Genomic DNA, 15,736 nt, shown 5'->3' with positions numbered 1-15,736 from the left:
AACATCATAACTCACTCAAAACGAAGACAGAACACACACACATACCCAGGAAGCCCAACAGTATAACACACACAGTCGCAGGAGCACGACACAACAAAAGCACAACACACAAGATAGTGAAGGAGTGCTCCAACAAAGGAGAATGGGCGTGACTGACGTAGTGATGTGGTATCCTGAACAATTTTAATACTTTTAACGTTTGACAATGTATATGATAGATACATATTTTAGTTATTTTAATGTGTGAACATGGCATGCAATGAACTGGTTTGACGTGGACAAGTAAGCACCTGAAGATGGCATTATTATGCCGAAACATGTAGTGCGAGGGAAAGAAGGAGATAAATGAATGTATGCACTGCAAGACGGATTAAATAATCATGATTATCATCTTTACGGTCCTCGTCATGTTACAGGTACCATTTTGTTTGAAGTATTATTAAATGCAAATTAATATTAGTGCTGTCAGAAAAGTTTAAACTGCTGCTCTATCTACACTAAAATGATTATTACAGCTGCTACACTATTACTGCGTTCCCTACACTACTTAAAAAAAGCCTTTCTAACTTCCTTACACACTAATCAGCCATGTGACTTGAAGCCTCAATTTATTTACCAAGGATGTGACAACATGCTGACTGATAGGGCTACAGAACACTTCAGGGAATGGTGATAATGAGTAGTGTGCAACGGTGGAATGGTGATTATCAGGGGACAACTGATGGCACTTGGAGAAAAACCTGCTCCAGTGCCACTTTATCCACCATGAATCTCTCATGCAGTCAATCGGTAGTGAGAAGGCAGAGTCTAACTCCCTGAGCTATGGCTGCTAACTTCCCTAGTTCTGAACTGATGTTGGGTTATAAAGAGTCATGTAAACCTTCTCCTTCAGCAGTTTGGTTGAGAAGTTCTTGTACGCCACAACTTTGTACAGGTCCCTCTTCAGGATACGATGAAGCAGCTCCCTCGCTTGTTCATAATCTTCCTCTGTACTGTACAGAATGTCATAGAAGATGTGGTCTGTCATGCGACTCAGTGCCTCACTGTGACAGTGTGCCTCAGACAGCTGGTATCTGAATAGAAAGTGCATGGGAGCACATAACTTTATCAGTACAACTAGAGACATCTATGTATTAGTAAATAATGAAATGTGGAAAATCACTGAAACACCAAGCAAGCAAAGCAGACGCATTATTCTCACCATACATTAAACATAAACTGTGCATTCTTTTTTGCAGATATATTCTGAAATAGTGATTCATCTATAACTGATATGAGCTCCAAGGCCAATGAAGTGCATTCTGTTTCCCTGATATAACAGCACTATTCGTTCGTAACATCACAACCACAGCAAACTGGCAATTCTGCAGGTTAGACACAACCAATTAGACAGGTACAACTTGGCTGTCTGTTGACCAGGCTCATATTGACCAGTGGTCAGTGGATGAATAAATTTATAGTTGCTTCTCACAATTCCTTTAGCATAGAACAATCTGTATTTACTTGGTCATTCTTTTTATAACTCTCAAAAAAGGTTGGGATGTTATCATGATACAAAGCTATGTTCCGTAGCACTTCTAAATATATTTCTCTTTTTCAGTCCTATGGAAGCATAAATACAGGCCAAACAAAATGTGACTGGGCAGCAGAAGCATAAACACATCAAGACGCATTTTGAGAAGGGGGAAGATGAAGATGACTAAACGGAAGTTACAGATGACAGTAAAATAGAAATGTTACAACAAGTATGCTGTTCTGAATCATTAACTGGATCAGCAGATGACTGGAATTTATAAATAACTCTAAATCCTAAGCTTAATCACAGCAGAGTGTCTAGACAAAGAATGGCGTCTTCTGAGATGTGACGCTTTGTTCATACAAGATCTACATAGCACCACATCCCAGAAGACGGAACTCTTCATAGTCACCACTGTGAAAATCTCAAATCTTACAGTGTCTGGATGTTTTACATACACTTTGTCATTTGACACGCGAATTTTGTATCCTTTTCTGTCTGCTTCTACGAAGGCATCAATAACCCTGCAAAAAGGAAAAAGAACCATCTCGGGTATCATTATTCTTCTTCTTGTTCTTGTACAACCAAATCAAGATCAATGTCATGTTCACGGTACATCCCTCCATGTTACTTACATCTGCTCAATGCACTGTGCAACATGATGGCAGTAGGCTTTATGGTAGAGATTTACTCGAACTTGAAACATCTCATAGAGACTGTGCCTCTCTTTATTGCGAAAGCAGATACATTTCTCTCCATGAACTTCAATCACATAACAGAATTCCAGGAGACGATTATAGTCAAATGAGGAACTAATATTTAGCTGACGACCGTCTCGAAGGAAATATTCAAATCTATCAACATCGATGCCATTGTCTTTATTGGATATTATCTGAAACAAGGATGATGGTAGACTTTCAGTACAATGACATTGCCTTCTTTAGGAGGACCACTTCTAGCTTCAGCCTCCCTTATCCCTAAATTTATTTAGACCAAAAGTTTACAGACTCTTTCCTGACCTCACCGCTTGAATCCATATGTCAAGCAGGATTGTCATGATGCCAAATGGATTCATCTGGCTCAGAAAAGGGACCAGCAGTGAGCAGCATATAAAAGCTAATAAAAATGTAAAGCTTTCCCTGTAACAGGTCATGGAAGCCCATATGGTTGTGAGATATGGAGGCTCCCACATTTTCTATAAAATTGGCTCACAGACGGCAGGGAGGTTGTCGGCCTTATGCATCAGCCAACCTTCACCTGCCTGGAAAATTGCTGGTTGAGTCGACCCCAGGGCCATAGTGCAGTTAGAAGGACTGGGTGAACTGAAAAATCCTATGAGCTCATCAGAGACCAAACGTGCACCCTTACAGCTTGTGGCATAGTGCCTCAACCAACTACGCTACCACATGTCCCCTTACAAGAGCTAATTCCAAACTGATTTTCAAAGAACAAAACAAATTATAAATAAAAGGTCTACCAGAAGTAAATGTCATAAAGAGCCTATTCTATTCAAAGCAGAGGCTTAGCTAAGTGCCTTCTGACCGCTTCTATGGCACATTAGTGCAAATATTACCAATATATTAGGATGCATTGCTATTATTTCATTTTAACATGCACATTTAGCAGAAACTTGAGATAGACACCATGTCATGAGGGAACCTGAGTATGAAAAACATTACAGTATTTCCCATGCAATATCACCACCTGCAGACTTATTACATTCTCAAATGCAATACAAACACAAACTTTATAACAAATTCACATAGTATATGGAGATGTACCTGATACAGAAATTTCTTATCGCTCTTGAGTGTTCCTTTGCCTCTAATCAACTCCTTTATAAATTCCACTGCCTTGTCTTTCAGTTCTGGTACAGCTTCAACCAATGCATCACGCAGCTTATTTTGCTCCAACAGATATTCAAACATCTGAACAGAACCCTCTTCATGCTGGGAAAGGAGACGAGATCTCATTAAAACGTGACAAAGTTACATTATGACAGGCTGACAGGCAGTAACTGGCTGCTACTTTGAGGAAGTCCCTGATCCACAGGAACAGCAAATAATGCAGCTGGCAGATTACAGTTCACCCTAATACCCATAGAGAATTTGGCTACAAAGCCAACCCTGTTTAGCCTTGCCCAAGGTGCATCCATGTCTGTAGGTATGGGGGCTGTAACAGGTACTGAACCACAGTTCCAGAGGGAGGGGGGGATGCAAATGGGTCTCTTCACTACTGTACATCACTCGCACATGAAGCTGAGCCCTTCTTGAGAAGCTGCAAACTGTCCAGCCGATCAAGAACTTCTCAATGTTGTATTTTAGCGTCCTGTTGCACTGATTCTCATCCATGATATGTATACTGGCCATCTTGTAGTGCACTCAATTTCACATGTCATTTCACTACATGTTTCGCCATCACCACAACACTCGCAGCCAAAAAAGGACACATCACAAGACACAATACACACAAAATATGGGATGAATGACTCCCATAGTGGATGAATAACATAGTACGCGAGTTTGAGTTCTGACGTGTAAAATGATGGATATTAACAAATTTTGATATATACAAATTTTATTATAGTTAGTGAAGAGTGTGCATTTTAGACAATTTTGTAAACGACACATGATGGCAAGCAATGTAATAGCTTGATGTAAATAACACACGTGAAGATGGCACAGTGATGCCGAAACATGTAGTGAAGTGAAGTGAAATTGAGTGCACTACAAGACGGCCAATATACATATCATGGACAAGAACTTCTCAGCATTTTATGGAGCCCGAAGGTTCATTAACATGTTCCCAAGAGCTCTCCACTGGTCCCTAGCCTGAGCCAGGTCAATCCAATCCATACCATCCCATTGTACATCTCTACAATCCATTTTAATATTGTCCACCCACCTATGTCTTGGCCTTTTTCCTTCTGGCTTTCCCACCAATATCCTATATGCATTCCTGCTCTACCCATTCGTGCTACATCCCCTGCCCATCTCATCCTCCTTCACTTGATCATTCTAATTATCCTTGGAGAAGAGTACAAGTTATGAAGCTCCTCATTATGCAGTTTTCTCCAACCTCCCGTCACTTCATCCCTCTTTGGTCCATATAAATATAAATAACCATAATTATTTAGGTTAAAATGTATAATAAAATTAGTGAAGGATCATTTTATTGCATAGTTCACACATGTACCTTCCAACTGACAACTGCACCACTGGTTTCAGACATGCCTTCCTTGTTCCTTGCGACGTCTATGAATTTCTCCCATGTGTGAGAGAAAGGCCCATGGCCCAAATCATGACACAGACCTGCTATTTCCAGGCACAACTTCTCATCATCAGTGACAATACTCTGATCATTACAACTTTTTCTGAGTGCATCTACCATTTTCCCAGCAAGATGGCATACCCTGAAACATTAAAAATGGTTGGCATCACAACCCAGACCTTTCCCAGCCATGTGAGAGGGAAATGCATGGATCCACACAATTCAAATCTGGAGGCCATATCCTCCATGCACAACCTAAATGTACGCCATGCCGTGGTGGCAACAGATGCGTTTACCATGCACCACTTTAACACATGTCTGGTAACAAAACATCCCTTCACAGACATCTATCTCACTTAGTAAAGTTCATCTTACTTGAAATCAAATGCACCAGAATGCAGGCAAGAATTATATAAGTAACATAAAGACAGATAACAAATCCTTAAAAAATGGGGCCAAGTTCAGATAATTGAGAGTGACTCAAACAAATAAAAAATTAAGACCAGGTTAAGTTTGAAGAACACTTGCTATCATTAGGTTTAGAATCCTCTGTCTTCTTGTCTGCTATCTGAACACATAAACACTAAAACTGAGAACAGAGGGAGGAAAATATATGGATCCAACAGAGATAAGCCAATTACAGTGGCAACGTGGTCTAAGGCATGAATTTTCTTTGCCTGCTTGAACACTGGAGTCATGGGTTCGGATCCCACTCGAGGTATGGACGTCTGTGTGTGTTTATTCTGTTTGTCTTGTTGTGTGTGTAGGTAGCAGCCTTGAGAGGGACTGAGCCGCCATCCAAGAAGTCCTACTGACTGTATTGCATTAAGAAACTCAGGAAGTGGCCAAGGTCCAAAGGGCTGTAGAACCGGAGAAAAAGACAGGGAGAAAGTTAAAGAAGGGTGGAGGTAGTTTCATAATGAGGAGATTCTTAATTTGCATTCCTCACCAAATAGTAGACTCATAAATCCAAGAATGATCTTGGCAGGGCATGTAGCATGCATGGGAAACACCAGAAAAGCACATGACGTGCTTCCTGAAGGAAGGAACCACTTTGAAATCCTAGGAATAGATGGGACAATAGTATTAGTGGACTGGACTCATCTGGCTTGGGATAGAAACCAATGGCAGCCTGTTTTGAACATGTTAAAGAAATTTCGGGTTCCATAAAATTCAAGGAATTCCTTAACTAGTTGGGTGACAACAGATTCTCAGGAGGGCCTCTGCTCCATGGTGGTACTTTTTTAGCAGTGAATTAAATGACCACCATAGTTCAGTTAAATTAGATATACCAGACTTTCAGACCCAAGTCTTAGGATATGATTTTGAACTGGTATTTGAACAGACTTGCCCTAGTGAATGTTCAAAGCGATTGTGGCTGGCTCCCGGATAAACAAAGTAAACAGGCCCAACTTGCTTCACATTGCGCAGCCTCTGAAATTGCGGAGTATCAACTATCCGAACACAAAGAGGATGTAGGTTGATGTGTCCATGGACGCAATCATTGAAAACCTTGTAGCCCGTCGACATTTCTGAAACACAATGTACAACAAATCAGGAAATTCACATATTACATTTCTTTGTTTATCGTGAAAAATGGTATGCATACTGGGCGTAAAATGTACTTTCTTCCCTCCACAACTTTCATTTGAAATACTTTTCACACAGGCTGTACGAAAGAGAGCTGTCATCTTAGGACTACTTCACATGTGTTTGACATGGGGTTGCCAGATTTTGTAAAATAAAAAAAGGACTGATGTCTCGTTGCTTGTTTATAATGACATTTTTCACAACTAACAGGATATAAAATATACATAATCAACATACTACATAACTTACAAAATGCTACTACACATCTGTATTACATAGGCCTACTACACATTTATAGAACAAAACAAATATTACATAGCCCTATTACATATTTATAGAATGCACAAAATATTACCTAGCACACATTTGTTGAACACACAAAGGTTAAATACTACATATTTATAACTTTCAAGGGCTGGTCGATCAGATTCTGTTAATTGTATTTCACTGAACTCTTAGCACTTTTTAATAACTGAACATCACCCTTTGAAAATTTATAAAATTCTGAACAGGACTTGCTTTCATAGTTCACTGTCACCTGGAGTTCTGCCTTGATTAAATCTGTTGAGCATCTGTTTCTTGTGTCACTCCACTTACTTTTCGTGAATGAAAAGATTCGCTTCACAAAAGCATTTGAGCCAGGGATGCAAACAAATATCCTACCACTTTGGAAATATTTGGTACATCATGCTCAGGTACTGAAGGAAAAAATGTAAGTCAGTTTGCTACATAATCACCATATCTGTTCACACTGTTGCAGAGGTAATATCGATGGCTGGTGAACTCCTCGTACAGGTCATCAATGCAAACATTTTCACTTAGCTGAAACACTTCTATGGCTTTTTCAAAATCTTTGAACTCAATCCCTTCCTGTAGAGAAAATGCTGCAAGGGATGCATAGGGATTGTCATCTCTCACATCATATATTTTTTGCAGATACTGAAGCATATTGCTAAAAAAGCTGTTCAGGTCTTCAGTAACCTTTTTCTGTAATGGCATAGACAAATCCATTAATGAGTTCTTTTGCTTTGCTACCAAAAAAGTTGTCTTTCCTTCTCTGCTGGATTTTAGAACTGAGAAGTTTCATTTGTTTGTAAGTCTCTAGTACACTTAAGTCAGACCTTTCCAGTGTTTTATCTACCATTTCCAGCTGACTTCTGATATTACTTAAGAAATTAAAGGAGATTTCAGGCAACACTGCTTCCTCTGGGTCATCTTTCATGAAAATGTTAGATAATAATTTTGGACAGTTGGGAATACTATTGAAGTAACTTTCATTCCTTCCCAATTCTGAAGCAGTCGAGAAATGGCTGGTGTTAATGACAGCCACCTAGTTGGAACATGCCTCAAAATCTCAGTCCACTCCAAATTCAGAAACTCAAAGAATGATTTTAACTCTTCTCTTCTTTTGGCAGAGACAGAGAAGTGATTATATATCTTTAAGACTACACTTTCAACATCAACATCTAATCTGTCAATTGCAAACTTAATTGTGTTATGTATGACATGATTAGAGCAATTAGCTTTCAGTAAATTTGGGTTTTTACTTCGCAGCAACTGATATACGGAATGTGTTTTTCCATAGTTCACACTGGCATTGTGTGCACAATAAGAAGACACATAATTTATATCCAAGTTGTGCTTTTCTAAGCTCTGCAGCACCAAACCAGTAATTGCCATAGACGTTTCCCCAGCAGTTTCAACAAAATCTAGAAGTTTATTCTGCACTCCCTTTAAAGGGTCGAAGTACATTTTTCGACTGCTTCTGTCTGATGCATCGGTAGCCAACGAAAAAAACTTTGAAGTGTTTTCTGGACATCTTAAAATAGACGTACAAAATGCCCGGTTCTCGTCTGGTCCCGGCTTAACCAACGAAAACATATCTTCCCATTTTTCTTAAGATATATTTGATTATGTTTGGCCTGGAATTTCAGCTTCTTCCGTGGAGGAGTCTTTGATGGATCTTCTTAGTCCTCACACATTTATGCTAACTTGACACTGACTTTCTAGCGAAGGTTGAACGGATTACAAATTCACTATCACCAAGCCCACCAACATCCTCTGCTTTGGTTTAGATCCTCAAGTGTTGCCAACATTCACGAAATGCAACATAAGGAAAGAAACTATAACAGTCATTTTCCAAGGATTACAGAAGTTTTATGATAATATGTAACCCATGAAATATAATTCGCAATGGACTTAAAAAAAAACGAAGAATTATCCACCCCGGGTAAACAATAAACGGAGGAACAAAATTTGGGTGAAAAAACGGAAGAATCTGGAGAAAACGGGGAATCTGGGAACCCTAGTTTGACAATATATAACATATATTCCATGTTGTCGTTGATTACTTTCCATACAATACGTACAATTCTCCGTATGATGAAGCCCCAACTATTCCATTAATTAATTCACAACAATATTGGACCTCCTACACAATTTTATAAGAAACTCGAATTTACTATTCGTCGACAGAAATGTATGAAAAGTAAAACCAACGACCGATTCGATGTTACTAAACATCAATCAAATTTTAATTTTATATATGACTTGTTATTGTTTTAAATAACCTACTTATTGTATTCTTGTGCAAATTAACTTAAATGATTTAAAACATTGTATGAAATTTTACGTACTGCAGTTCAATTGTGTACGATTGTTGAAGTGTGTTTGCCTGATGATGGCCACTTGTGGCCGAAACATGTAGCAGAACTATACTGAGCATTGTCCTTGAAGTTCTATATTTGCTGTGTTGTGACGGTCAAATAAAGAGGTTGTATAAATTCCATGTACCCACTGAGGATATACACTCCGAACTGATGTCGTGTAACATGGCAGCTCCACTTCCTACAGGCCATACTTGAAAATTATTCTGATATTCTTGGCACCACGGGCGGCCCGCGTATAGGCGCTGCGGAACTGCAGCACCCCCAATTTCCACTTGATATTATCGATAACATTTATATAATGAGTCCTTTTTTTTAATTCTTTCTTTATACTTGTACAATACAATATACGTATAATCCTTAAGCTTAATGTCAGTAGCCAAATCTTTGTATGGAACTGTGAGTTTCACAGTTCCAGCGGCGAGGTGTTCGTTAACTGTGCGCATGCGCACATAGGAAGCTACACGCGAGGCTGCAAGGGAGAGGGAGCACTGCAGGAATGACAGTGCCGACCGGTGCCGACCCTGGCGTGCTGGTGGAAGGTAGTTTTTTTTTTACTCCGCGTGTGTTGTGCTTAAAAAATATGAGTTAATTGTAGAATTAGATTATTATCCTGCTTCCAGCTATTCTATTTTATTCATTTTTTTTCGTTTCTTTTATTTAACAGAAAACTTTAACCATGGCCTTGCATCCCCGAGAAATAAGTTCTGTGACTGTAAGTGAACTTCAACAGCTTAAGTTTTCATAACTGTTTCTCCATGAGAAAGTTGCAGTTAAGAAAGAGGTCGTTTAACGCCTGATGTTAAAATATCTCAGCCAGGCATAAGCAAGAACAAGAAATATATTCGTAGCTTTAATTCTGAATGGTACAAACGGAAAAGTTGGCTCTGCGGCTGTGAAGTAAAAAATGCACTGTTTTGCTTCCCGTGTTTGCTGTTTGGGGGTGATGTAACGTGGACAAAAGATGGTTTTAGAAATATAAAGAAAATGAAAGAAAAAGCTGAAAAGCATGAGAAGTGAAAGAAGCACGCTAATAATGTTGTTTCACTGTCACTTTCAGGAACCGTAAGTATTAAGGAGAAACTTAGTGAGGCATACAGACTTTCAATCGATGAGCATAATATAAAGGTTAAAAAGAATGGATTTCATTTTTAAATAAATATATTAAGCCTGAACTGTAACAATTTTGGTTAAAGTAAGTAAAACATGTTTGATTTTGTTCTTTTAGGATTTTATCAAGTTTCTGAATAAAGTTTCTTTTTATGCATGTTTGTTTCCTTTTATACAATTTTAAAGCAAAGGCTACAAATTTTCTGGAGCAGCACTCCCCCTAATTTTAGCTACGAGCCGCCACTGCTTGGCACTGTCTATGAAACCAGTTTCTTTCAAATCACAGTGTTTCTGGGTCTTCCTTTCTTCAAACCCTGCACCCTGAGTACCTCTTGCAAAGGGCCTAACAAAGTATGATTCCCCATTTTATCCTGTAACTGGAGGAAGGAAAGGGAACCAATTTCTGGCTATTTATGGCTTGAAGGACGAAGCACAACAACCAAAAAATTTATCTGGAACGTTTGTTACACAGCACAGTCAGATAAGATAACTTCAAAATTATATCAATTTTATTGTTTCTGATATATCACTTTCATGAAAATATACTCATTATTCTATAGATAACTGTGTTTCGTTAAGCCCAACACAAACATCTCAACGACTCCACTTCAAACTAGGTGTGTTATCTACGAACTGGAGTGACCATTACATCAGCGTTTCGGAGAAGTGGGTTACATACTTGCCCCCACGCTTTGAAATCGCACTATCAAATATCAGTCAACTCACAATAGCACTTTTCATCATGCCTATCGTCCTTGTGCAACTCTGCCGATTGTAGAGGAAAGCTGGTTTACAAATTATACACCTGATGCGGGCTGGAGCCGGGATAGCGTAGTTGGAGCTATGAGCTGAACGACCAGTCGAGTCCCGGTAGGGTCAAGAATTTTCTCTTCTCCACGTCCTCCAGACCGGCTCTGGGGCCCATCCAACCTCCTATTCAATCTGTACCGGGGTGTTTCCTGGAGGTTAAGCAACCTGGGCATGAAGCTGATCACTAATTTACAACTAGTGCCGAGGTCAAGAAATTTTGCATCTATACATCCATTCGCCCATACGCCTTCACGAGACAGTGTTTAATTAGTTAATCACTGGGACTTCACCTTTGCCTTTATACCTGATAACGCCACTTGAGCCGAAACATGTAGTGTTCAAATAATAGGAGGTGACTAATGCTTCTGAAGTGTGAATTTTAATCGAAGAAGTTGCACGGAGACGGTGAGAATCCGCAGTGCAACAGGAAGCTGAAGTATATATTACCAGTCAATTGAATACCAGGGCGCTTATGAGGGTTGTGCTGTACAGTATTCTGACCCTCTGCAGCAGACTTCAAGTTACAGGACTATTAATTTCAGGTTTTGTGGCCTTTACGTTCCGCGGGAAGGCCGGGAATTGACATGGAACGAAAACTCCAGAAACAACAACTTTACAGGAACGTAATCTAAGAGGCGGCCTTGTCATGTGGATATAAGAAACGGCCACAGAAATGTCGTTCTATAGAGATGATGGCCGATTTCGATTCTCGGATGCGCTGTAAGATTTGCGACATGAAGTCTTTAGCTTCACGGAGTTAGTTTAATCTGTTAATCCTTATGCCAGACGCGGTGGCTATGAACATTTCTGTCTTCTGGGATATAACGCAATGCAGCCCGTTCACATTAGGCTGACGTTTCGGAGGGGAATGTCGCCCCCATTTCGAGTTGAAGGAAGAGTAAGCCAAGCAAGAAGCCAATTTAAAGCAGGTAGCAAGCCTCATGCTGGTAGCTTGCTTGGCTCATTCTTCAGCCCTGAAAATGGAGGCGACCTCCTCCTCCGAAACGTCGACATACTCTGAACGGGATACACGGAGTTGTACGGCATATCCCATCAGTTATAGCTTTTCCTGGGCCGCGCCATAGCTCGAGCGGTTAGTCGCTGGCTTTCCAACGTGGCGGCCCGGGTTCGATCCCGGGCTGGTCAAGTGGGATTTGTGGTGGACAAAGTGGGGCTGGGGCAGGTTTTCTCAGAGTACTTCGGTTTCCCCTGCCAATCTTCATGCCACCAATTGCTCCACAATCACCCTCGCCTATCATCTGGGGCTGGTACAATAGGCCAGAAGTGGCCGCAGTCCCACCCCACTAGCAATAAAAAAAATAGAGCTAGTCCTTGTTTATATCATATTTGCTGTGCATTCTGCTGAGAACGCCAGGTCCAAAACGCGCAGTGTATTTACAGCCCTGTTTCGGCTGGTACAAAACATGTACTGTTTGAATAAACAGTGAATAAACTCGTCTGTGTTAACCGTAGGCTCGTTTCATTGCACACTACTGCAACATACTCGTAAGCCTCGTAAGTGTTCCACTGTAGACAACTGCCAGGCCGTCACGGCCGGTCACGCCCAAAGCTGATGCAGTTCTCAGCCACTAGTCTGTGAAGTACGTTCCTCAGNCACCAAAAAAAAAACAATGCGCAACCAACTTAAAACAAAATATTTTAATTTGTGCTTCTAAAATCAAGTGATATAACAACCAAACGTTATTTATAGTGTCATATCTTATAGAGTGTAAATGAGTGGGCTGGCTTTCTCTCCGAGTGACATAGACACTCGGCAGGTTGCGAAAGCGGCTAAAACAGACTGGACAGCGATCCGCTCTTCGTTATAACGATCTGCCGGCAATCCAACACTGAATGATCTACTGCTATTGAATACTGGACGAAATACAGTTTGGAGAAAGCCTCCCAAAGACATTTCTGTGGACACAGAGACGAAGAGTGCAGAACACTGGCACGGAAAGCCGTAAGGTGCACAAGTTGGGCAATGGACGTGTAAAATCAGACAGCCAGCACCAGCTGATAATTAACTCAAGTTTTACCCGTATCAGCAGCTTCTTCAGTTTACCGCACACCTCGGACTGCAACCTCTACCTAACGGACCACTAATCGTACTGAGTTGATTGTAGTACATACGTCAGCGTATTCCTACTCTTTCTCGCCACGTACTTGTAGGTCCACGCACGTATACATCAGAGGAGCCTGTTCGTCAGGCTGTGGGCAACACTCTGGCCCCGTTATGTAGTTACTCACACTACACGTTACATCGACGGCAACCAGGGGACCGACACGTTTCTCGAGTATTCACACCGATTCACACTGACCTGCACGCGGTGGACCAAAGCTCCACAAGGGCCAAGTGTGTCTCGCCACATGTGGTCCAGACTAGTTCTCGAGCTTACCTAGACTCCTGTTTCCCCGGGGGGTAAAGCGGCAGGAGCGTGAAGCTGTCCACTCACCTCCGATTAGTGCCGATGTTAAGAAAACGTGGATCTACACAGTCACTCCTCCATAAGTCTTCGTGACATAGTGCTTAATTCGTTAAGCACGGGGGCAATTTTACTTTATCGACAGATATTGGCCAGGGAGCAATGTTGTATTGGCTTCCTATTGGACAAAGGCTGGGAAGGTATCCGAAAACGCGGATTACACCACGATAAATGGCACTGGGAATCGAATTTAATGCGTAATGAAACTTTTGTGAGCCATCACGGATCATTGTAGGTAGCACCACCCCTTAGGCCTTCATTCATTTGTGGGCCGTCGTGGACTGCGAAGTAGCATGTCACATGTCCCTTCCTTGTCCGTAATATATATTCATTTCCGCACCATGCACATCCTGACTAGATATTAAACAGTACTTAGCTACCATGCGAGCGGTATTATAAGCTACTCTGAAACAGCGGTCGAAAATTAAGTACAATAGATTTAAAGCTTCTTTTCTTGAAAGAAAAACCGAATAGGAAAATTTTCCTTTGTACAAACAATCAGTGGCTGACAAGACGAAGCTTTATTGATGCTTTTGGACGATAAGTGTTGATTAAAAATGTTGTTAAAGAAAATTCAATATATTCTGATTAAACAGAACACTTCACTTCGGGAAGCAGTAACAGCACTATGAAAACTTAACACTTCGCTTCCGGAAAATTTTAAAGCCTTACAATTCGTTTCAAATTTCAGTTGAACAATTCCGTGTGACCACCTGAAAATATCAGAACACGAAGGGGCTAATATTTCAAATAGGTCACAAAGGGATAGGGGAGGAAGTGTGATCTGCTGCCGGAAATTGTGGTCATTTTCAAGATGTTAAGCCACGCCCGCGCGCACGCACACACACAAAGTTACTGCCTCCATCTTCAAGTTCGAAAATTAAGTCGTGCAAGCAAACGTTGAACTACCAGACTACATGGCGTTACATCCCAGACAGAATTAGGTACTCTTTTAAGACACCGTTGGGCACCTCACATTTATTCTGACAATTTCCTATCCAGAATAAACTAAAGCAATGGGACAATTGACATGAAATCCTATTTCCTCTCTGAAATGGGTTTATATGATCCCGGAAAGAAAGCGGACAAAACGTTGCGGTTTTATACACCCACTGCCTTAATTTGTTGGGCGAAATTATGAACACCACAAAGCATATCATATATGTCAGGAAAAGAAAGAGCCCGATCTGGTAGAAAACGCACAGAATCGCCTTCAAATACATCAGCAAGCCTTTGTCTTGAATCCTAAATTTGTAACAATCTCACACTAAGCTATACGTAATGGAATCAGAGCTTTCAATGGACCTACAGGTACATCTCGCGAAGTCAATTTCATTAGGAGATTAAAAACGAATTCTGTAACTGGTTTGGAAACTTTTCCCCCTTGTCCAATTTGCAATTTTATTAATGCCAACAGATCTCAGCAATAGTTCTGTCTAGAGTTTCGTGCAGATATGTAACTGGTTTGGAAACTCTTTTCCCCCTTGTCCAATTTGCAATTTTATTAATGCCAACAGATCTCAGCAATAGTTCTGTCTAGAGTTTCGTGCAGATAAAACTCGAATATTGTACAAATATAAAAAGAATTTGCTTACCGAAACAGCTGATCTATTCCCTTTTATTCATTCGGAAGTCAGCGTTGACATCACACCCCCAAACTTTTTAGTTCTCTAGTTAAGTACCACTTGGATGATTCCCGCCAGCAGTTTGTATTCGTACAGCACTTTCTCGTGAGAAATCTCAATCCAACAAGATTGCTTTCAACATACGAGCGTAGTATTTTTGTATAGTGTTTGACTAATAAATTCAACAACAAATATCACATTACATACAGTTAACTTCCTCAACCGAATATTAATAATCGCTTATCAAATCATGTACTAAATAAAGTATCAGTCGTACCAATATGAAAACTTCAAAGCTCACAATGGTGCCAACCATTCGGAAACCGAAAACTAAGCCACCTGCACTAAAAACTGTACCGCTAGACTACAAAACTTTGTCTTAATTACTATTGGCATCTCCCACCCAATTTACGTCTCAATATGGGTCTATAACCTAAAACTCCTTCGACTTAATGTACTTTCGTGGAGCCCCACCATTCTCTGCAGTCGCATTCCGCATATTGCATGCACGCACTGAATACTTTTTTCCCTTTCATAATATACGTAACTTCTTAGCTACGTGTTACGGTTGGGCCCACATATATGTATCGCCTACCCGTGTCCTAGGTTTAAGAAATCCCTCAATTTCATTAATACGGCTTTTGCACGGCTCCCACCACTCAA

General features: G+C 40.5%; 1 protein-coding gene across 7 annotated transcripts in view; it reads right to left on the bottom strand.

Annotated features, from left to right (window-relative positions):
- LOC111862134 (deoxynucleoside triphosphate triphosphohydrolase SAMHD1) overlaps window positions 1–15,301 on the bottom strand; it is a 25,119-nt gene extending 9,818 nt beyond the window's left edge. For 2 of the 7 annotated variants that reach the window (XM_023847295.2, XM_023847296.2), the window contains exons 1-7: window positions 7,114–8,430; window positions 6,138–6,318; window positions 4,712–4,928; window positions 3,298–3,465; window positions 2,152–2,408; window positions 1,975–2,040; window positions 881–1,073 (exon numbers count right to left, since the gene is read on the bottom strand). In XM_023847295.2, the coding sequence (XP_023703063.1) occupies window positions 881–1,073; window positions 1,975–2,040; window positions 2,152–2,408; window positions 3,298–3,465; window positions 4,712–4,928; window positions 6,138–6,318; window positions 7,114–7,387 (1,356 nt within the window). In that variant the 5' untranslated portion in view covers window positions 7,388–8,430. Of the gene's footprint in view, window positions 1–880; window positions 1,074–1,974; window positions 2,041–2,151; window positions 2,409–3,297; window positions 3,466–4,711; window positions 4,929–6,137; window positions 6,319–6,731; window positions 8,431–13,001; window positions 13,063–13,283; window positions 13,296–15,043 lie in introns of those variants that run through there. The other 5 variants (XM_023847299.2, XM_033750569.1, XM_023847300.2 and 2 more) reach the window with 5 other exon arrangements.
- Window positions 15,302–15,736: the final 435 nt, after the last annotated feature.

The sequence above is a fragment of the Cryptotermes secundus genome, unplaced genomic scaffold (assembly GCF_002891405.2).
Source record: "Cryptotermes secundus unplaced genomic scaffold, Csec_1.0 scaffold770, whole genome shotgun sequence".
NCBI lineage: Eukaryota > Metazoa > Arthropoda > Insecta > Blattodea > Kalotermitidae > Cryptotermes > Cryptotermes secundus.
Note: the sequence above shows the minus strand (reverse complement) of the source record. Positions and strands in the feature narration are given on the sequence as shown.